Genomic DNA, 21,802 nt, shown 5'->3' with positions numbered 1-21,802 from the left:
AAACGTCACTATCGTACCTGCTTCCATCATCTCCTCCGGCTGCGAGTTTCAGGCACCCACCTACTGCCTGTGCAAACAAACTTCCCTTGCACATCTCTAAACTTTCCCCTCCCACCTTAAACCAATGTCTGCTAATAATTGACTCTTCCACCCTGGTTTAAAACTACTGACTATCCACTCTGTCCATGCCCCTCATAATTTTGAAGACTTCTATCAGGTCACCCCTCAACCTCCACCGTTCCAGTGAGAACAAACAGAGTTTATCCAGTTTCTCCTCATAGCCAATGCCCTTCATACCAGGCAACAACCTGGTAAACCTCTTCTGTACCCTCTCCAAAGCCTCCTTTGTTGGTAGTGTGGCGACCAGTGTTGAACAGTATCTTCCAAGTGCAGCCTAACTAAGGTTCTACGCAGCTAATAATATAATAATTGCTTATTGCCACAAGTAGGCTTCAATGAAGTTACTGTGAAAAGCCCCTAGTTGCCAAATTCCGGCGCCTGTTCGGGGAGGCCGGTACGGGAATTGAACCCGCCCTGCTGGCCTTGTTCTGCATTACAAGCCAGCTGTTTAGCCCACTGTGCTAAACCAGCCCCTGCTAAATCAGCTGCAGCATGACTTGCCAATTTTTATACTCAATGCCCCGGCCGATGAAGGCAAGCATGCTGTGTCCCTTCTTAAGTTCCTTCTCCACCTGCGTTGCCACCTTCAGTGACCTGTGGATCTCTACGCCCAGATTCCTCTGCCAGTGCATACTCTCAAGGGTGCTGCCATTTGCTGTATATTTCTTACCTGTATTATACCTTCCAAAATTTCTGATTCCCCCCCCCCTCTGTTTCCAGGTTTAAAATAAATAAAGTTAACAATAGGGATGGGGGGAATAGGGATATGGACATTGTCTGGGTGGCTCTATTGGGGGACTCCATCCAGCTGCCCCGCACAAAGATGGCGGCCGCTGTTTGACTGAGGAGAGAGGGCGATTGGTCAGGGGGGCGGATGTGAGGGCCGTGCGGGCTTCCGGCAGCGGTTGGAGCCTGCGGGCCGGGTGAAGGATGAAGCTGGTGTCCCGGGCGCTGCTGCCCCTCCTCCTGCTGTCAGCCCCTTTCTCGGCGGCTATGGAGCCCATCAGCATGGGCATTGCAGTGGGGGTGGCCACCGCTCTGACCGGCCTCCTCAGCACCTTCCCCACGCTGTACTGCAGGCTGCAGGAGTGCTGCCAGGCCCACTGGGTGGAACTCAACTTCACCGGTAAAGAGGGCAGCGCCCGGGGCACAGGCACAGCCTGCTTACAGTGCACTGGGGGGCTGGGGTCAGTGTCCGGGCTGGGGGTCAGTATCCGGGCTGGGGTCAGTGTCCGGGCTGGGAGTCAGTGTCCGGGCTGGGGGGGGGGGGGGGTGGTGGAGGTCACTGTCTGGACTGGGGGTCAGTATCCAGGCTGGGGGGCTGGGGGTCAGTGTCCGGGCTGGGGTCAGTGTCCGGGCTGGGGGTCAGTGTCCGGGCTGGGGTCAGTGTCCGGGCTGGGGGGGCTGGGGTCAGTGTCCGGGCTGGGGGGCTGGGGTCAGTGACCGGGCTGGGAGTCAGTGTCCGGGCTGGGGGGCTGGGGTCAGTGTCCGGGCTGGGGGTCAGTGTCCGGGCTGGGGGTCAGTGTCCGGGCTGGGGTCAGTGTCCGGGCTGGGGTCAGTGTCCGGGCTGGGAGTCAGTGTCCGGGCTGGGGGGGGGGGGGGGGTGGTGGAGGTCACTGTCTGGACTGGGGGTCAGTATCCAGGCTGGGGGGCTGGGGGTCAGTGTCCGGGCTGGGGTCAGTGTCCGGGCTGGGGGTCAGTGTCCGGGCTGGGGTCAGTGTCCGGGCTGGGGGGGCTGGGGTCAGTGTCCGGGCTGGGGGGCTGGGGTCAGTGACCGGGCTGGGAGTCAGTGTCCGGGCTGGGGGGCTGGGGTCAGTGTCCGGGCTGGGGGTCAGTGTCCGGGCTGGGGGTCAGTGTCCGGGCTGGGGTCAGTGTCCGGGCTGGGGGTCAGTGTCCGGGCTGGGGGTCAGTGTCCGGGCTGGGGTCAGTGTCCGGGCTGGGGTCAGTGTCCGGGCTGGGAGTCAGTGTCCGGGCTGGGGGGGGGGGGGGGGGGGGGGGTGGTGGAGGTCACTGTCTGGACTGGGGGTCAGTATCCAGGCTGGGGGGCTGGGGGTCAGTGTCCGGGCTGGGGTCAGTGTCCGGGCTGGGGGTCAGTGTCCGGGCTGGGGTCAGTGTCCGGGCTGGGGGGGCTGGGGTCAGTGTCCGGGCTGGGGGGCTGGGGTCAGTGACCGGGCTGGGAGTCAGTGTCCGGGCTGGGGGGCTGGGGTCAGTGTCCGGGCTGGGGGTCAGTGTCCGGGCTGGGGGTCAGTGTCCGGGCTGGGGTCAGTGTCCGGGCTGGGGGTCAGTGACCGGGCTGGGAGTCAGTGTCCGGGCTGGGGGTCAGTGACCGGGCTGGGAGTCAGTGTCCGGGCTGGGGGGCTGGGGTCAGTGTCCGGGCTGGGGGTCAGTGTCCGGGCTGGGGGTCAGTGTCCGGGCTGGGGTCAGTGTCCGGGCTGGGGGTCAGTGACCGGGCTGGGAGTCAGTGTCCGGGCTGGTGGTCACTGTTCGGGCTGGGGGTCACTGTCCGGGCTGGGGGGCTCTGGTCAGTGTCCGGGCTGGGGTCAGTGTCCGGGCTGGGGGTCAGTGTCTGGGCTGGGGGGGGGGGGGGGGGGTGGAGGTCACTGTCTGGGCTGGGGGTCAGTATCCGGGCTGGGGTCAGTGTCCGGGCTGGGGGGGGGGGGGTGGAGGTCACTGTCTGGGCTGGGGGTCAGTGTCCGGGCTGGTGGTCACTGTTCGGGCTGGGGGTCACTGTCCGGGCTGGGGGGTCAGTGTCCGGGCTGGGGGGGTCACTGTCCGAGCTGACGGGGGTGGGCGTCACTGTCCGGGCTGGGAGTCAGTGTCTGGGCTGGGGGTCAGTGTCCGGGCTGGTGGTCACTGTCCGGGCTGGGGGTCAGTGTCCGGGCTGGGGGGCTGGGGTCAGTGTTCGGGCTGGGGGTCACTGTTCGGGCTGGGGGTCACTGTCCGGGCTGGGGGGGTCAATGTCCGGGCTGGGGGGGTCACTGTCCGAGCTGGCGGGGGTGGGCGTCACTGTCCGAGCTGGGGAGGGGTCACTGTCCGGGCTGGCAGGGGGGGGGGGGGGTCACTGTCCGGGCTGGGGGTCACTGTCCGGGCTGGCAGGGGGGGGTCACTGTCCAGGCTGGGGGTCACTGTCCAGGCTGGCGGGGGGGGGGGTCACTGTCCGGGCTGCGGGTCACTGTTTGGGCTGGCGGGGGGGGGGGGGTCACTGTCCGGGCTGGGGGTCACTGTCTGGGCTGGGGGTCACTGTCTGGGCTGGCAGGGGGGTCACTGTCCGGGCTGGGGGTCACTGTCCGGGCTGGCGGCGGCGGGGGGGGCTCACTGCCTGGGCTGGGGTGACCACTGTCCAGACGGGGAGTCACTGTCCGGGCTTAGGGGGGGCGGGGGGGGGGGGGGCAGGGGGGTCACTGTCTGGGCTGGGGAGAGGGTGGGGTCACTGTCCTGGTCGAGGTGTCCACTGTCCTGCCTGGTGGGTGGGTCACTGTCCAGCTTTGGGGGGGGTGGGGGGTCTCAGTCCTGGATGGAGTGTCCACTGTCCTGGCTGGCAGGGGGTCATTGGCCGGGCTGGGGGGTCACTATCTGAGCTGGGTGTGGGGCACTGTCCAGGGATCGCCCTCTGGACAGGGGGGTCACTGTCCAGCTAGGGGGTTCCCTCTCTGGGCTGAGGGGGGGGTTCCCTCTCTGGGCTGAGTGGTGGGGGCGAGGGAGTCCCTCTCTGGGCTGAGGAGGAGGTCACTCTCCGGGCTGAAGAGGGTCGTCCAAATATTGTAAGGTTATGGTGGTAGCCCACATTCTTTACTGCTCTCTGGAGCAGAGACGCTAAAGGGAAGATTTAATCGAAGTGTTAAGTATTATGAGGGTTTTTGATGGTACAAATGGAGAAGCCTTTTCCACTGACGGGATGGAAGGCAACCCGAGGAGACAGGGACATGGATTTAAGGCAATTGGCAGAAGAAGTAGGGGACGTGAGAATCTTTTTTAACCCAGTCAGTTGTTATGATCTGGAACGCAGTGCCAGAAAGGATGGTGGAAGCAGATTCAATAGTAACTTTCAAAAGGGATTTGGATCAATATTTGAACTGGGGGTAAATTGCAGGGTTGTGGGGAAAACCCAAGAGAGTAAGACTAATTGGATTGCTCTTTCAAGAGCTGACACAGGGACGACAGGCCGAAGGACCTTCGGTGCTGTGTGATTCTATTCTTAACAGTTAAAATAGTTCTATTGATATGAATAATGATGGTGACACTCTGCCTTTAAAAGAATGCATTCGTTTGTGTGATGATCTGAATTTTGTTTCTTTTTCTTAACCAGGATTGAAAGTGGATTTGGAAGACAAACTGTTCGGACAACATATTGCCAAGCAAGTTGTTTTGAAGGCTGTCCGCGGTTTCTTGATGAATCCAAATCCCAAAAAGCCCCTAGCTTTGTCACTGCACGGTTGGACTGGGACAGGCAAAAACCTAATTAGTAAAATAATCGCAGAAAGCATTTATCGAAAAGGACTGGAGAGTGACTATGTCCATCAGTTTGTCTCCACTTTGCATTTCCCACATCCCGAGTACCTCAGCCAATATAAGGTAATTCGCAGTTTGATTAGACAGGTATTTAGTTTGTTTTATTTCAGCAGAATATGTTTTTCCTGCACTCTTGTTGAACACTTTAAATGTTTGCCATTGTTCTACATTGTTTGATAATATTATTGCCCATTTTATTTTTGTAAGCTCTATCTCAAGCCCTCAAAATCAGCTTTTTTTCTAATCTATTAACATTTTCTTGGTTATACTTGTGTTTTTTGCTATCAGCATCTTAAAGCATATTGTATTATGGTCACTATTGCCTAGATGCTCCCCAACTTTTGCTTCTCTTATCTGCCCTGGCTCATTCCCATTGCTTGATCCAGTAGCAAATCTACGGTAGCACAGTGGTTAGCACTGTTGCATCACAGCACCAGGGTCCCAGGTTCGATTCCCGACTTGGGTCACTGTCTGCACGGAGTCTGCATGTTCTCTCTGTGTCTGCGCAGAGTCTGCATGTTCTCTCTGTGTCTGCGTGGGTTTCCTCCGGGCGCTCCGGTTTCCTCCCATAAGGGGCTGGTTTAGCACACTGGGCTAAATCGCTGGTTTTTAAAGCAGACCAAGGCAGGCCAGCAGCATGGTTCAATTCCCGTACCAGCCTCCCCGAACAGGCGCCGGAATGTGGCGACTATGGGCTTTTCACAGTAACTTCATTTGAAGCCTACTTGTGACAATAAGCAATTTTCATTTCATTTCACAAGTCCCAAAAGAATTGCTGTTAGGTAATTTGGACATTCTGAATTCTCCCTCCGTGTACCCGAACAGGTGCTGGAATGCGGCGACTAGGGGATTTTCACAGTAACTTCATTGCAGTGTTAATATGCAAGCCTACTTGCGACAATAAAGATTATTATTAGAATCTTTCCTTAAACCTCTTAGTATTCAACGGGACATGTTCAGTTGTGTGTTGCCCACACTTAAAACACGCAAATGGAATGAGTTAAGTGTTATGGGTATGTAGGAATGAGCCACAAGCTGAATTTTAATTGAAGGATTTGAGTGGATTCTATGTACTCACCCAGAGCTATGGTGGTTATCTAATTGTGGCGGCTCTGATGATGCATGTATTCTGGAAAAGTGAAATGGAATGCTATCTAAACACCTTCTGAGCCCTGAGATAAATCAGTCCCATGATTTATAATTTTTTTTTACAATGTACAGTGTAAAGTCGACAACATTCTCATTGAAGAATCAATGACATGACATCATTATCATATTTGTCACGTGGAGAGAATTAATCAAAAAGAATGTACAGTGCCAACACTTACCTGACCAAATTCTATGGTGTTACAGTCTTTTTAGGTGTAAAAGTTGCTCTGATCACGAGAAACTAATTAAGTGCTGTAAAGTGAGTCATCTTTATGCGAAAAGAATGGTGTTTATTACGGTTATAGAATCATAAAATCTTAAAACACAGGCGATGGTCATTCGGCCCAGACTGCCTGTGCCAGCTCCTTTGACTATCCAGTCGGTCCGGTTCCTCTGTTTTTCTTCCCCAAAAGCCCTGCTATTTGCTCCCTTCCTAATGTTTATCCAGCCTCGGTAATGCGAGTCAATATCCCACCATGGCAGTTTTTACTTCAGTATTTAAAACATCTGGAAATAAATAACTGGGATCAGTATAAGTGGCCATGAAGCAGCACGGTAGCACAAGTGGATAGCACTGTGGCTTCACAGCGCCAGGATCCCAGGTTCGATTCCCCGCTGGGTCACTGTCTGTGCAGAGTTTGCACGTTCTCCCCGTGTCTGCGTGGGTTTCCTCCGGGTGTTCCGGTTTCCTCCCACAGTCCAAAGACGTGCAGGGTAAGTGGCCATGATAAATTGCCCTTCGTGACCAAAAAGGTTAGGAGGGGTTATTGGGTTACGTGGATAGGGTGGAAGTGAGGGCTTAAGTGGGTCGGTGCAGACTCGATGGGCCGAAGGCCTCCTTCTCATAGAATTTCATAGAATTTACAGTGCAGAAGGAGGCCATTCAGCCCATCGAGTCTGCACCAGCTCTTGGAAAGAGCATCCTACCCAAGGTCAACACCTCCACACCCTATCCCCATAACCCAGTAACTCCACCCAACACTAAGGGCAATTTTGGACACTAAGGGCAATTTATCATGGCCAATCCACCTAACCTGCACATCTTTGGACTGGGAGGAAACCGGAGCACCCGGAGGAAACCCACGCACACACGGGGAGGATGCGCAGACTCCGCATCGACAGTGACCCAAGCCGGAATCGAACCTGGGACCCTGGAGCTGTGAAGCAATTGTGCTATCCACAATGCTACCGTGCTGCACTGTCTGTTCTATGTTCTCTGGATGCAAGCTGCCAGACTGACGTAAAAACCCAGCAGTCCCTTTAGCGGAGGAAACCTTCTCTACTTCCTGGTCCACACCACCAAGATGACTCTTAATGGCGCTCTCAATTTGCTGCGCATGTTACTCCGCTTTTTTTCCCAACCCCTCCGACTCGAGTGCTGGAATGAATAAACCGCTACTGATATTTCCAACTGACAGCATGAAATTTCTATTTCCGATTATGACGCTGATGTTGTCGAATCATCCTGGGCTTGCGCCATATTAACTTACCTTTGGTACTGTTTGTAGACCTTAGAATTGCTTCCTTGATAAATATGTGATCCAGCAGGTTGAGTCACTCAGTCTAATTTGTCTCCATAGAAATGGCAGCAATAATAATGGGCACTGGGGCAGGACGTAATGACACTCAAAACACTAGCGGTATTCCACATGCAGTGTGCACTTGAGGTCCTCCTTCTTGTGCGGGAGTGGAAGCTTTGCATGCTGTTAATGTGCGGGAGTGGAAGCTTTGCATGCTGTTAATGCGCAGGAGTGGAAGCTTTGCATGCTGTTAATGCGCGGGAGTGGAAGCTTTGCATGCTGTTAATGCGCGGGAGTGGAAGCTTTGCATGCTGTTAATGCGCAGGAGTGGAAGCTTTGCATGCTGTTAATGCGCGGGAGTGGAAGCTTTGCATGCTGTTAATGCGCAGGAGTGGAAGCTTTGCATGCTGTTAATGCGCGGGAGTGGAAGCTTTGCATGCTGTTAATGCGCGGGAGTGGAAGCTTTGCATGCTATTAATGCGCGGGAGTGGAAGCTTTGCATGCTGTTAATGCGCGGGAGTGGAAGCTTTGCATGCTGTTAATGCGCGGGAGTGGAAGCTTTGCATGCTATTAATGCGCAGGAGTGGAAGCTTTGCATGCTATTAATGCACGGGAGTGGAAGCTTTGCATGCTGTTAATGCGCGGGAGTGGAAGCTTTGCATGCTATTAATGCACGGGAGTGGAAGCTTTGCATGCTGTTAATGCGCGGGAGTGGAAGCTTTGCATGCTATTAATGCGCGGGAGTGGAAGCTTTGCATGCTATTAATGCGCGGGAGTGGAAGCTTTGCATGCTGTTAATGCGCGGGAGTGGAAGCTTTGCATGCTGTTAATGCGCGGGAGTGGAAGCTTTGCATGCTGTTAATGCGCGGGAGTGGAAGCTTTGCATGCTGTTAATGCGCGGGAGTGGAAGCTTTGCATGCTGTTAATGCGCGGGAGTGGAAGCTTTGCATGCTGTTAATGCGCGGGAGTGGAAGCTTTGCATGCTGTTAATGCGCGGGAGTGGAAGCTTTGCATGCTGTTAATGCGCGGGAGTGGAAGCTTTGCATGCTGTTAATGCGCGGGAGTGGAAGCTTTGCATGCTGTTAATGCGCGGGAGTGGAAGCTTTGCATGCTGTTAATGCGCGGGAGTGGAAGCTTTGCATGCTGTTAATGCGCGGGAGTGGAAGCTTTGCATGCTGTTAATGCCTCTTTTCAGCAAAGCGTTGAAATTCATCACTGTTGACTTCTGAAGCCGATTGAATTACATTTAGTAGGGTATCAGACATCATCCCAGGACAAAGCAACCCGCTTGCCTGATAGCCCCCCCCCCCTTAAGCATTCACTCCCTCCGCCGCCAGCACACTGGTAAAAGTGTGTGCCATTTACAAAATGTTATGCTAACCTGTATCGAACCTTGCTTCAAGCATATTTAGAATACTGCCTGCAGTTCTGGTTGACATATTACAAAACGGGTATGGAGGCATTGGAGAGGGTGCAGAGAATATTGACAAGGTTGATTCCAGAAATGTGCCGGTTTACATAGCAGAAAAAGGGCCAGAGGCTGGGTCTCTTCTCGCTTGATAAAAGGCGGCTAAGGGGTGACCCTAACGGAGGTCTTTAAAATTCTGAGAGGTTTTGATCAAGCGGATGCGGAGAGACTATTTCCTCTTGTGGGGAAGATCAGAACAAGAAGGCGTCAATATGAGACAGTCGCCAAGAAATCCGATCGGGAATTCAGAACATATTTCTTTACTCAGAGAGTGGTGCGTATGTGGAACTCGCTACCACAGGGAGCGGCTGAAGAGACTAGCGTTTAGGGAAGCTAAGCAAGCAAGTGGGAGAAGGGAATAGCGGGTAATGCTGATTGATTTAGATGAGGAAAGATGGGAAGGGTGAACGGGTTGGGCATACACACTGGTTTGGACTGGTTGGGTGAATGGTCTGTTTCTGTGCCCATATGCTATATAACCCTATATAAAATGCACTGCAGCATATGCTATATAACCCTATATAAAGTGCACTGCAGCATATGCTATATAACCCTATATAAAATGCACTGCAGCATATGCTATATAACCCTATATAAAGTGCACTGCAGCATATGCTATATAACCCTATATAAAATGCACTGCAGCATATGCTATCTAACCCTATATAAAGTGCACTGCAGCATATGCTATATAACCCTATATAAAATGCACTGCAGCATATACTTTATACCCCTATATAAAATGCACTGCAGCATATGCTACATACCCCTATATAAAATGCACTGCAGCATATGCTATATAACCCTATATAAAATGCACTGCAGCAACTGACCAAGGCTCTTGCAACAACACCATAAAAGTCTACCACCTCTAATGCCTCAAAGGACAAAGCCAGCAGACACATGGGAACACCCCCCCCCCCCCCCCCCCCCCTTCATGTACTGCTCCAAATCACACATATGAACATGCAAAAAGTGGGCCAAGCAGCCCCTGTAGTCTGCATTCCTCATTCCTATCTACCTCCAGTAACCTTAAGACTCTTGTTAGGCAAGAGAATCAATCTTCAGCAAGAATAGAGAATGCTGGCAAAACCCAGCCGGCCTGGCAGCATCTGCAAGGTGAGAAACAGAGTTAACAGAGTCCTTTTGGCTCTTCATCAGAACTGAAGGGAGGAAGCATGTGTTAGTTTTTTTAAGTGTGGCTGTGAGAGACTGCAACAGAATGTAGCAACTTTAAGAAGAAAAGACAGGTGGCCTGGAGAGGGAGGGGGGTTGCATTGAGGCAATACATGTATGGGAAATTTTTGTTTTTAAAGGGGATTAGGATGGAAGAGAAGGTACAAAATCTAAAGCTGCCGAACTCAACATTAGTCCCAAGGGCTGCAAGGTGCCCAACCGGAAGATCAGATGCTACGGCTTCTGTTGGGCTTCACTGGAGCCTTGCAGCAGGCCGAGGATGGACATGTGGGCTGCGTGTCAAGGCCCCGAATGAGCACCCAACTATTTTCAATTTGTAAATCTGAGGAAATGTTACTGCACCACAGGAATGTAAAATCTGACCAACAGGTATCTTTAATGTTAAAACAAACTTTAATCACAGAATTAACCTGATTAGCAACAAATAAAGAGCTTTACAGTTAAGTTACAAGAGTTATTGGGTAAAAGAAGAAACCTTAATTTACTTCCTGAACCTACCACTATATTCCAATTAAGCAAACTGATATATATTAACTACCACTCATGAATGAAGTTAACCACCAGGATTTTACATGGGTTTATCTGGAGAGAGAACCTTCAGGACCAAACAGCAACACCTCTGGTCGGACTAGAGTTCTAGGACCTACTGACTCTTCAGAAATACCTGGCACCTCCCATTAACTACATCATCTGTACCCAAAGCAGAAGGCATTATTTTGTCTTTTCTATTAGATGTCCCTTGACTTGTTCAGCCAGGACCAAACACAATACCCGTCATGAAATATCTATACCCATGGGTACTTCAAACCAAAACAATATTCCATTAGCTAGCTATCTGTAAACAATTAAATGGTTCTCAAAGTCTATTAGCAGAACACTTCACCTGCAAATCAATGATTACCTCAATTTTACGACTCACTCACCTTTCTAGCAGTCCGATTGTCTGTATGCATCTTAATCCAGGTTTTAATAAAATTACTGCAAAACATATAAAATATGACAGTTTCTTACAGTGGCAAGCAACAGGAAGGTTAGGGCCATGCTTGTGGACAGTGCGAAGGTGCTCCGCAGAGTAGTCACCCTGTCTGCATTAGTCTCCCCTATGTAGAAGAGACTCCATTGGGAACAGTGAATACAATAAATCAAATTGAAGGAAGTGCAAATGAAACATTGCTTATCCCGAAAGGAGTGTTTGAGGGTTTGCCTGCTCAGGAGGAAGGAGGTGAAGGGACAGTAGTTACACTGTCTGAACTTACAAGGAAAGGTGCCGTGGGATTGAGAGTTAGGTAAGAGGCAGGAATGTACCAGGGTGTCATGGAGGGAGTGGTCCCTGCCGAATGTTAACGGGTTTGAGGGGAAGATGTGTCTCATAGGAGCTTTGTGCTGGAGCTGGAAGAAATGTTGGAGGAGTTTCCTTTGAATGTGGAGGGTAGTGGGGTGGAAAGTGAGGACAATGGGGACCCTATCATGGTTCTGGCAGGGAGAAGAAGGGGTGAGCGAAACAACTGGGTTGAACCCAGTTGTTACGACACCCTGGGATGGGATGGGGGAGGGGGGGGGGGTCAATTCCAGCCCCACTTGACACTGAGTCGCAAAGCAATTGAAATTAACAATTAATTCTTAGAAAACACCCAAAGTCTTTGGCTGCCCAGTAACTAGTCACCAGGATTGTAAATTTAAACAATTTTTATTAATAACAATAACTATAATTAAATATGCAGCAAATACAACTGGTTAACTATTATCTAATTCCTACCCCCTCCTCTTTAACTCATCCCACCCATTACACAAGCACAAGAAAGACAAACACAGGGGAAAGAGGGGTGTAAAGGAAAAATAATATGAAAAGTAAACCGATGAAAGTTTATGTTTCAGATGGATGGCCTTCAGATTTTACGACTGGCTCGATTTTCCTGGTCATCCACTCTGGCTGTCAACACTTTGTGGGCCTCTGCCAGCAATGGTACCTCTGCTTCCAGAGACGGGATCCGGTCGCTGCGGTCCAAGACCACCCTATCCCCCTCCCGAATCGTAATGCTCTGTGACTCCATCCGCTTATCTGCCCTCTTCAAGGCCCCGCAAAGAGGAGCTACTGCTGCCTCGATCGCCCAGGACAGGTTCTTTTGCCGTAGCTTCTTAAATTCTCCATTAACTGCTCCATAGACAGTGGAGAGGCAACGACGACGACACGGCAAACTCCACTGTACGTTCCTCCACTGCGCCACAAGGGTCATCCAACTCTTGAGCAGGGTCTTTACTCCATTTCTGTTTGGTATTGTAACCTCGGAGGAGAAACCAACCAGCTTCAATTTCTTTGAACTGTTTCCCACCAAAACACCCGCTAACCGGCCAAACCCTAAGCCTCCAAAGTGGTATGCAACCAATCAGCTCGTGGCCGCCACTGGAAGTCCTTCACCGCTTTCGGAGGTAGAGTTCCAATGTCTCTCAAACCTCAGTGGAAAAAAAACATTTCATCTCCGTCCTAAAAGGTTCACCCCTATTTTAAAACAATGTCCCCTAACTTTGGACTCGCCCACAGGAGAAAACATCCTTTCCACATTCACCTGGTCAAGACCATTCAGGATCTCATGCACTTCAATCAAATCACCCCATCACTCTTCTAAACTCCAGTGGAAACAATCCTAGTCTGTCCAACGTTTCCACGTAAGACAATCCACCCATTCCAGGTATTAATCGAGTAAACCTCTTCTGAGCTGCCTCCACTGCATTTAATAATCTTTATTAGTGTCACAAGTAGGCTTTAACACTGCAATGCAGTTACTGTGAAAAGCCCCTAGTCGCCACACTCTGGCTTCTGTTCGGGTACACTGAGGGAGAATTCAGAATGTCCAATTCACCTAACAGCACGCCTTTCAGGACTTCTGGGAGGAAACAGCACCCGGAGGGAACCCACGCAGACACGAGGAGAGCGTGCAGACAGTGACCTAAGATGGGAATCGAACCCAGTTCCCTGGCGCGGTGAAGCAACAGTGCTAAGCACTTTGCACTGCCATGCCACTCTATTTACACACTTCCTTAAACAAGGAGACCAAAACTGTACAGACTATTCAAGATGTGTTCTCACCAATGCCCTGGACAACTGAAGCATAACATCCACATCACCCTGACTTGGAACTGCATTGCCATTCCTTCACTGCTCTTCACTGTAGGTCAAAGTCCTACATTGTGGGTGTACCTCCACCGGACAGACTGTAGCATTTCAAGGAGGTGGCACACCACCACCTTCTCAAGGGCAGTGACATCCACATCCCCTGAATGAATGGGGGGAAAAAAATTAAACACCCAAAATAGCAAAATGTTAAAGAGTATAGGGTTGTCTATATCTGTGCTGTGGAGCTATAAGTAACACAAGCAAATGGACCAAACTGGTGGCCTCTTATGCTCCTATTTCACTGTTGAATGTCAACTGTAACAATCACATGGTACCCTGTGAATGTTAGGAAATAGGTGTTGCACCCATAATTTCACTCACCATAGCTGCCACTGACATTTTGTTTGTGCCACCCTGGGGTAACAGTGCTGTAATATCAATCGACCATGACTGACGCCAACATGCTATCATGCCAGTGACACTGCGAGAAACAGAGTTGGGACTACGAATCGTCCGTGTTGGTCTAGGGGAAAAATGGGATGGCGCGTAGGGAAGAGGAATGTCATTTCTGTGAATATGTATCTTTATACAGAAATAAATGCTTCCCCACAGGAGCAGCTGCAGAAATGGATTCGGGGTAACGTTACCCTGTGTGGCAGGTCCATGTTCATTTTTGATGAAATGGACAAAATGCAGGCAGGCCTTATTGACTCCATCAAGCCTTACTTGGACTACTACGATAACATTGATGGCGTGGTGTACCGGAATGCCATATTCATCTTCCTGAGGTACATCTAGATTCATTGTGTCTATTTATTGTTCGTCATATGGACGCAGTCGGCCATAAATTTACAAAGAAAATGTAAGTGGGTAAGGCTGCCCACTTTAATGCAACAAGTATTACATGTCTAAGGAAAGATTTGTTGGCATACTTACTCCATTCATGATGCAGAGGTTGCTATAGATGAAATTGAAAAGAATCTGGGTGAGAAACATGACCAGCTCGCGCAGTCATTGTTGAGCACCAACCAACAAAGCAGATAAAAGGTGAAAAAATTGAACACCAAATTGAATTAAGAGTTGTTCAAACCACACCTTGAGAGCTCTAATCTTTCGGCAGCCACATTTATATTGTGCTTTTTATAACGTCGATGCCCCAGAGTGCTGTTTAGCCAGTGAAGTATTTTTGATGTATAATCACTGTTCTAATGTAAGAAACACAGCAGCCAATTTGCACACAGCCGCTTCCCACGAACAGCAATGCAATGATGGACTTGGTAATCTGTTTCATTGATGTTGATTGAGGGATGAATGTTGAGCAGGACACTGGGGGACAACTCCCCTTCTCTACGAGTGTCATGCGGTACTTTAGTCCCATAGAACAAAAGGAAATAGAAACAGGAGGAGGCCATTTGGCCCTTCGAGCCTGCTCCGCCATTCATTATCATGGCTGATCATCAAATTCAATACCTTAATCCTGCCTTCCTCCCAAATCCCTTGATCCCTTTAGCCCCAAAAGCAATATATTTTTTTTAAATTTAGAGCCCCAATTCATTTTTTCCAATTAGGGGGCAATTTAGTGTGGCAAATCCACCTACCCTGCACATCTTTGGGTTGTGGGGGTGTGAACCACGCAGACATGGGGAGAATGTTTAAACTCCACACGGACAGTGACCCTGGGCCGGGATCGAACCCGGCTCCTCGGCGTTGTGAGGCAGTAGTGCTAACCATTACACCACCGTGCCGCCCCTCCAAAGCAATATCTTAATTCCTTCTTGAAATTACACAACGTTTTGGCCTCAAATACCTTTGTGGCAGTGAATTCTACAGTTTCACCATTTTCTGGGTGAAGAAATTTCTCCTCACCTCAGTCCTAAAAGGTTTACCCCTTATCCTCAATCTATGACCCCACCACTGGGAACATTCTTTCTGAATCTACCCTGTCTAATCCTGTTAGAATTTTATAAGTTTCTTTGAGATCCTCTCTCACTCTTCCAAACTCCAATGAACATAATCATAACCGATTTAGTCTCTCATATGACAGTTCTGCCAGGACTTCCGGTGATGGCGGGCGGGAGGCGGCCGCACAATGGAGGGCTCCCATTCGGGAACGGCATTTTCGTGGCTTTAAGCCCGGTCCCAAGGTCCATGGAGGCGGCAAAAGCAGGGAGAAGACACAGAGGCGGCATAGTGAAGGCACAGTGAAGAAAAATGTCGAGGGTGAGCAAAATAACGTCAGTAAGGAAAACAGCTGAAAGTCCGTCAGGGAGTGGAAAGGTCACCGCGGGGTCACCAAGGAAAATGGAGGCTGGAGCACCAGGGGAGGCCGCATTGCTTACGGCTGAAGAAATAACTAAGGTGATGGCTGCGGAATTCGAAAGGCAGTTTACAAAATACATGGAGACAATGAGGAAGGAGATGAGAGAGGTTTTGAGTGTGCTGGTGGAGGAGACGATTTCCCCGGTGACGAAGGCGGTGGCGAGCGCAGTGGCGGAGGTGCAAAAGCAAGGGGAGGCGCTGAAGGAAGTGGAGGAGGCGTTATTGCAGCACGGTGATCAACTTGCCTCGATGGAGAAGGAGATGCGGAAGGTGATGGACATTAACAAGGATTTGCGAGGAAAAATGGAAGACCTGGAAAACAGATCCAGGCGACAGAATTTGAGGATTGTGGGGCTGCCCGAAGGAGTTGAAGGACCGAGGCCGACTGAGTATTTTGCCGCGATGCTGGCGAAACTATTGGGGGAGGGGGAGGATCCCTCCCGATATGAACTGGATCAGGCTCATCGGTCGTGGAGGCCTGTACCAAAGGCGAGTGAGCCGCCAAGGGTAGTGACTCTGCTTCCGTAGGTACAGTGTGAAGGAGAAGGTCCTGAGCTGGGCCAAGCAGAAGCGGGTGGTGCAGTGGGCTGGAGCTGGTATACGTGTACAGCAGGACTTTACGGTGGAGCTGGCGAGGAGGCGGGCTGCCTTCAACCGGGTGAAGAGGGCACTGTACATTAGCAAGGTGCAGTGCGGCATTGTATATCCAGCGAAGCTGAGGGTGACTTACAAGCTCAGGGACTTTCATTTTGGAACGGCGGAAGCAGCGGAGGAGTTTGCGAAGGCAAAAGGGGGGGAGGGGAGGTGTACAACTCTTGGGTATCATGTACGGTACTCTTCCAGAGGTTGGATGGTGTTGAGTGGAGGGGTAGTGGACTCTATAGGTCAATAGTGACCATGGGCGGTCCTGGACTCCTTTTTCTTTTTCTCCTTTGTTTTTTGTTTCCACCGTGGGAGGGTTTGTTTTATTGGATGCATATATTGACAGGTGGGCCATTGTTTGGGGTGGTGGGAGGATGGGATCATTGGTATTGTTAAGGGGATTGATTTTGTATTTGTTACCGTTTACTGTTTGTGGGTGGGGTGTAAATTTTGAAGGAAAATGGAGAATAAAAACATTTATTTTTTTTAAAAATGACAGTTCTGCCATCCCAGGAATCAGTCTGGTAAACCTTCGCTGCGCTCCCTCCATAGCAAGAACATCCTTCCGCAGATAAGGACACCAAAACTGTACACAATACTCCCATGTGTGGCCTCACCAATGCCCGCGGAAAGGGCAGAGCAAGCTTGGGTTTAATGCCTCATCCAAAAGATGGCATCTCCGACAGTGCAGCACTCCCTCAGTACCCTGCTGAAGCGTTGGCCGAGTTGTTTGTGCTCATGCCTCTGGGGTCCAATAAAGGAGAGATGCTCGGTGGTGTGGTTAACTCAAGGCTGTATTGGGGGTGAGGAGGGGAAATGCACCATGGATGCAAACCACAGAGGGTGTCATTTGTGACTTTTGTTCGCTACCTCCCCACAGTTTTGTGTTCGTCTTAAAACTTTTTTTCCCCCATCACGAACAGCAATGCAGGGGGAGAGAGAATAACGGAGATAACGCTGGACTTTTGGCAGAAAGGAAACAAAAGGGAAGCTATTCACTTAAAAGACCTTGAGAGCAAAGTATCCATCGGAGTCTTCAACAACAAAAAGAGTGAGTGTGTTTGCCACATTTTAGTTGGGTTTGAAATGGTTCATCATATCTCCTCCGCGCAATCTGATTATCAGGTACATTTTGCTTACGTGTGGCAAATGTGCTGTAACAAAAACAATTACTGGAAACCTCAGTTTTATAAAGAGTGCGTTGGATATTTCCAGCGTGAAAACGGTGCCAGTGTTCATAGGTTCACAGAACATTTTTGCCACTCTCTCCCGAATGTGCTGATGCTGTTCCACTGGGGCCAGTAGCCTTTCAGTGTTTTGTTCAAGTGGCCTTTCCTCACGTAAGAATTTGGAGGGTGATGGTGAGGAGCTCCCTCAGCAAAGCCAGGTCCTCCCCCTGCGCTTGTGTACTGACCACTTCAGGGCGATTGGAAGTTGGCAAAATGGCCAATACCCTTATTCTCTTACGAACCCGGACTCACTGAGACTGATTGAAGAGCACGCGATGCTGTTTGGCTAACGACTAATTCAATGCAGACTACAAATGGAGTTTGGGAACTTTGTGATTTGCGAGGCCTATCGGATTGATCCAGGGAACCGATGCATTTATTTTTTTGAATAGGTGGATTCTGATGCACGAGCCCCATTGTCATCTATTCACTGATCTCCATGACGAGGGTCTGTTTAAAAGATAGAGCTTCCCATTCCTTTTTTCAGATGGAGACTGGGGTGGGCACGATTTGTTGGTATCACCTTGAACTTGAATTTGAATCCATCCTGGTCAATTGGCCTCCCTCCTACCTCTTGAGTGAGCAGAGACAGGCTGTCACTGTCAAGATTGTGTCCCCCTGGTGCATTATTAGTGAGGTGTGGTGATGTGGATTGACTCCCCCCCCCCCCCCCCCCCCCCCTTCCCTCCCCCCCCCCCCTCCCTCTCACTCTCCTCCTTTGGAACTTGTCTTAATGGTTGAGTTTGGGAGCTCCCTGCATCAACAACAACTCGCATTTATATAGCATCTTTCATGTAACAACCGGTCCTGAGGCGCTTCACTAGAACATCATTAATAAAATTTTACACCTAGCCAAGTAAAGATTATTAGTTCAGGTGACCAAAGGCTTGGTGAAAGAGGTCAGTTTTCATAAGCAAGAGTAGGTCATTGGGCCGCTTGAACCTGCTCTGACATTCAGTAAGATTATTACTGATTCAACTGTGACCTTAAGTCCACTTTCCTACTGGCTGCCCATGACCCTTGTAAATCAAAATTATTTTTAAGATTTTAAAATGAGCCTTAAAGCAGTTTAGGAATGAATTTCCAAAGCTTAGGTTTCTGAAGGCATAGTCTCCACTAGTGGAGTAATGAAAATCGGGGTGTGTGCAAGAGGATCGCGGGGGGTTGTGGAGCTCAAGGAGGTTACTAAGATGGAGAGGAATGAGGCTATGGAGGCATTTACAACAAATAAAATGCTGAGAAGTTTACAATTGAATCTTTGCCAGACCGAGAGCAGGGGTTGTAGCTGGAAGGTTGTAGGGGTGAGGATGAATGAAATTTGGTACAAAACTATAAGATTGAGTACTTTGCCTGCTGACAGTCGGTGAATATTAAATCCAGGTGACTGATATTTATCTGTTTTGTTTCTGGGATAGGTGGATTCTGGCACACCAGCCTCATTGACAAAAACCTGATCGACTACTTTGTCCCTTTCCTTCCCCTGGAGTACAAACACGTGAAGCTGTGCGTTAGGGAAGAACTGAAAATGCGGGGTTACGAGGAGGACGAGCAGATCATGACCGAAATAGCTGACGAAATGACGTACTTTCCAGAGAATGAAAAGATTTATTCAGACAAAGGCTGCAAAACGGTGGCCACCAAATTGGACTTTTACTTGTAGTGTGCATGTGTGCGTTTTTTTAAATTGGAAAATACTTTGCTTTTCTACACTGGACACTTTTTTTATATGTAGATATATAAAAGTAATTAAAATTGAAGGGGGCCACTGGGGGCTGTGTTTGATGAAATTTACAATCTGCTTGGCTCGACGGAGTGGATGAAGCCTGCAGCGATTTCCACCCAATCGAGGTTCGCCACAGGTTGTTCTTCGGATGATGTCAAGCTGCTATTTACGAATCGGGAATGCCACAATTTGTTTACACGGTGGTGAAGTAATTGGTTGAAAATTATAATGAGGCATCGTTGATCAGGCCGGTGCAAAATCAGACACTCTGCTGTTGTGAAAATGTAACCTATTGAGTAAATTTCCTTATTTTGTGCACCTTGCTCTCTAAATCTGTTAGCGTATTGTGACTTTGTACCTCAAAACCCCAGGACCGACGGTGCGCGGAGGTAGATTTTCTTTTCTGTCATTGCCCTAATGTCCCAGCTGGGCCTTGGCTATGCAGTTTCTCACTCTTTGCAGTGGACATGCAGATCCAGGGAAAAGCTTGTTCAAAACCAACAGTTCCTGAATGACATTTTCCGATTTTCCTTTTTGCCTTCCACAAAACATCCGAGGGAGTCTTTGTCTGAACACTTTTACAGATCGAAACTTAAATATAGAATTTTATGGTTTTTTTATCGGATTCAATTAAAATGGTGGCACACCTCACGAAAAGGGTGAATCTTGTGTCTTATCAACAGTTGCCTTTTGCTGTACAAAATATCTCTGGCAGAGGCCTGGGCGGCCTCGGCGCTCTGTTGTAGTGTCCCCGCTATGTGAATAACAATAGGAAGTGAAATACATATTATGTATTAAAACTTTTTATAAATGTGATCTTTTTAACAAAACTTTTCACTGTGAACAGGATTTTATTTTTTTAAATTAAATTCTAAGATGTGAAAATGGGTTCTTTCTCCTGATTAGTTTTAACTCTGGAAATATTTGAGATTTGCATTTGTATTCAGGAGGGGGCAAGTGTTAAAGATGAAATTCAGTAGCTCAGTTAAGGGCCCCCCATATCAGCCGAAAGGTAAACCAGGCGTAGATATTAAAGCACTGGGACTGCGGCGCTGAGGACCCTGGTTCGAATCCCGGCCCTGGGTCACTGTCTGTGTTGAGTTTGTACATTTTCCCCGTGTCTGCGTGGCTTTCACCCCCGCAACCCAAAGATGTGCAGGTAAGGTGGATTGGCCACGTTAAATTGCCCCTTAATTGGAAAAAACAATAATTGGGTACTCTAAATTTATATTCAAAAAAATAATGTGCCAAGTACTTTCTAAAGGATGTGAGGCAACCCGCCTCTACCACCCTCCCAGGCCGTGCGTTCCAGACCATCACCCTCTGGGTAAAAAGGGTTTTCCCACAAATCCCCCCGAAACCTCCTGTCCCTCACCTTGAACTTGTGTCCCCTCATACCTGACCCTTCAATTAAGGGGAACAGCTGCTCCCTATCCACCCTATTCATGCCCCTCATAATCATGTACATCTCAATCAGGTCAACCCTCAGTCTTTGCTCCAGCGAAAATGACCCAAGCCTATCCAACCTCTCTTCATAACTTAAATGTTCCATTCTAGGCAACATCCTGGTGAATCGCCTCTGCACCCCCTCCAGCGCAATCACATCCTTCCTATAATGTGGCGACCAGAATTCGCACAGTACTCCAGCTGTAGCCTCAGTAAAGTTCTATACAACTCCAACATGACCTTGCTTTTCGATTGATAAAGACAGTGTCCTATATGCCTTTTTCATCACCCTATTAACCTGCCCTTCTGCCTTCCGAGATCTATGGACAAACACACCTGTCATGATATGCAAACATGCAGCTAATGAACACACAGAATAGGACATGACCAATGAGCAGTCAGGACACTCGGGTGGTATCTCACTATAAAAGGGATGAGGCACTCACACCCCGCCTCTTTCCACAGACCAACATCTACAGAGTGAGACGGTGTATCCTCAGCATCACGCCCCAGCACGTGGCTTAGAGCAAGGCTGGTTCAGTCAGACTGAGTTACTATATTTAGATTAGCAGAGTCGAACTCATTGAGAACTGTGCTGATAGTTCAATAAAACCCATTGAACTCACTTCAAAGACTGGAGCATCTTTTACTCAAACTGCATCAAGTGGCAGCTTGTGTTATTCCAAATTACATAACACAACATGATATCAGGAGTCTGTTCAATCTAGTTAGTTCAACTCAGCAAGATGACGACCAGCGAATGTATCCCGGCACCATGGAGAAGATTCAGGCTCCTCACCAGCTCAGGACCTCCGGCAATCTCAGTGCCAACTGGTGGACATTCAAGCAGAAATGAATGTTGAAGCATCAGACCTCAATGGTGCGTCTGATGCACGGAAGATAGCTCTTTTCCTCATCACAGCGGGTGATCACGCCTTGGAAATATTCAACTTTCACTTCACCGAAGACCAGGACAAGACAAAGTTTCAGACCATCCCGGACAAGTTTGACAGCCACTGTGAGATGGACACCAATGAAATCTTTGAGCGCTACATATTCAAGCAGCGATTGCAAGGTAAAGATGAATCCTTCAACTCATACTTAACTAACCTTAGACTGCTAGCAATCATGCAACTTCTCGGCATCGGAGATATTCCATCGCATCATGGAGCAGATGATGGAAGGCGTTGAAGGGGTTTGTGTGGACGTGGACGACATCATCATATGGTCCACGACTCCTGAAGAACATGTGTCCCGTCTCCAGAAGGTATTCCGCCGTGTACATGCCAACGGCCTAAAGTTAAAACAGGTCCAAATGTTGTTTTGGCACATCAACGCTCAAGTTTCTAGGCGACCAGATCTCAGCAT

The 21,802-nt window shown here is 49.4% G+C and overlaps 1 protein-coding gene across 3 annotated transcripts; it reads left to right on the top strand.

Moving 5' to 3' along the window:
* Positions 1-997: 997 nt before the first annotated feature.
* LOC140399286 (torsin-1A-like) lies at positions 998-19,818 on the top strand. 3 transcript variants are annotated; one of them, XM_072488760.1, is made up of 5 exons: positions 1,003-1,246; positions 4,427-4,692; positions 13,688-13,863; positions 16,960-17,087; positions 18,681-19,818. In XM_072488760.1, exons 1-5 carry the CDS (start codon positions 1,051-1,053, stop codon positions 18,923-18,925), a joined length of 1,011 nt encoding a protein of 336 aa, XP_072344861.1. In that variant the 5' UTR covers positions 1,003-1,050; the 3' UTR covers positions 18,926-19,818. The 3 variants fall into 3 exon arrangements, with proteins under 3 accessions (XP_072344864.1, XP_072344863.1, XP_072344861.1); XM_072488763.1 differs by lacking the exon at positions 13,688-13,863 and having other exon boundaries at positions 998-1,246; positions 18,681-18,840; XM_072488762.1 differs by lacking the exon at positions 16,960-17,087 and having other exon boundaries at positions 999-1,246; positions 18,681-18,863.
* Positions 19,819-21,802: the final 1,984 nt, after the last annotated feature.

This window comes from Scyliorhinus torazame, chromosome 22, assembly GCF_047496885.1.
Source record: "Scyliorhinus torazame isolate Kashiwa2021f chromosome 22, sScyTor2.1, whole genome shotgun sequence".
Classification (NCBI taxonomy): domain Eukaryota; kingdom Metazoa; phylum Chordata; class Chondrichthyes; order Carcharhiniformes; family Scyliorhinidae; genus Scyliorhinus; species Scyliorhinus torazame.
Note: the sequence above shows the minus strand (reverse complement) of the source record. Positions and strands in the feature narration are given on the sequence as shown.

Excerpts from the sequence above, each read along its gene's own strand:
- LOC140399286 (XM_072488760.1), top strand. The coding sequence starts at position 1,051 with ATGAAGCTGGTGTCCCGGGCGCTGCTGCCCCTCCTCCTGCTGTCAGCC. Across the intron at positions 4,693-13,687 it reads AGTACCTCAGCCAATATAAG|GAGCAGCTGCAGAAATGGAT; the intron begins GTAATTCGCAGT and ends GCTTCCCCACAG. Across the intron at positions 17,088-18,680 it reads AGTCTTCAACAACAAAAAGA|GTGGATTCTGGCACACCAGC; the intron begins GTGAGTGTGTTT and ends TTTCTGGGATAG.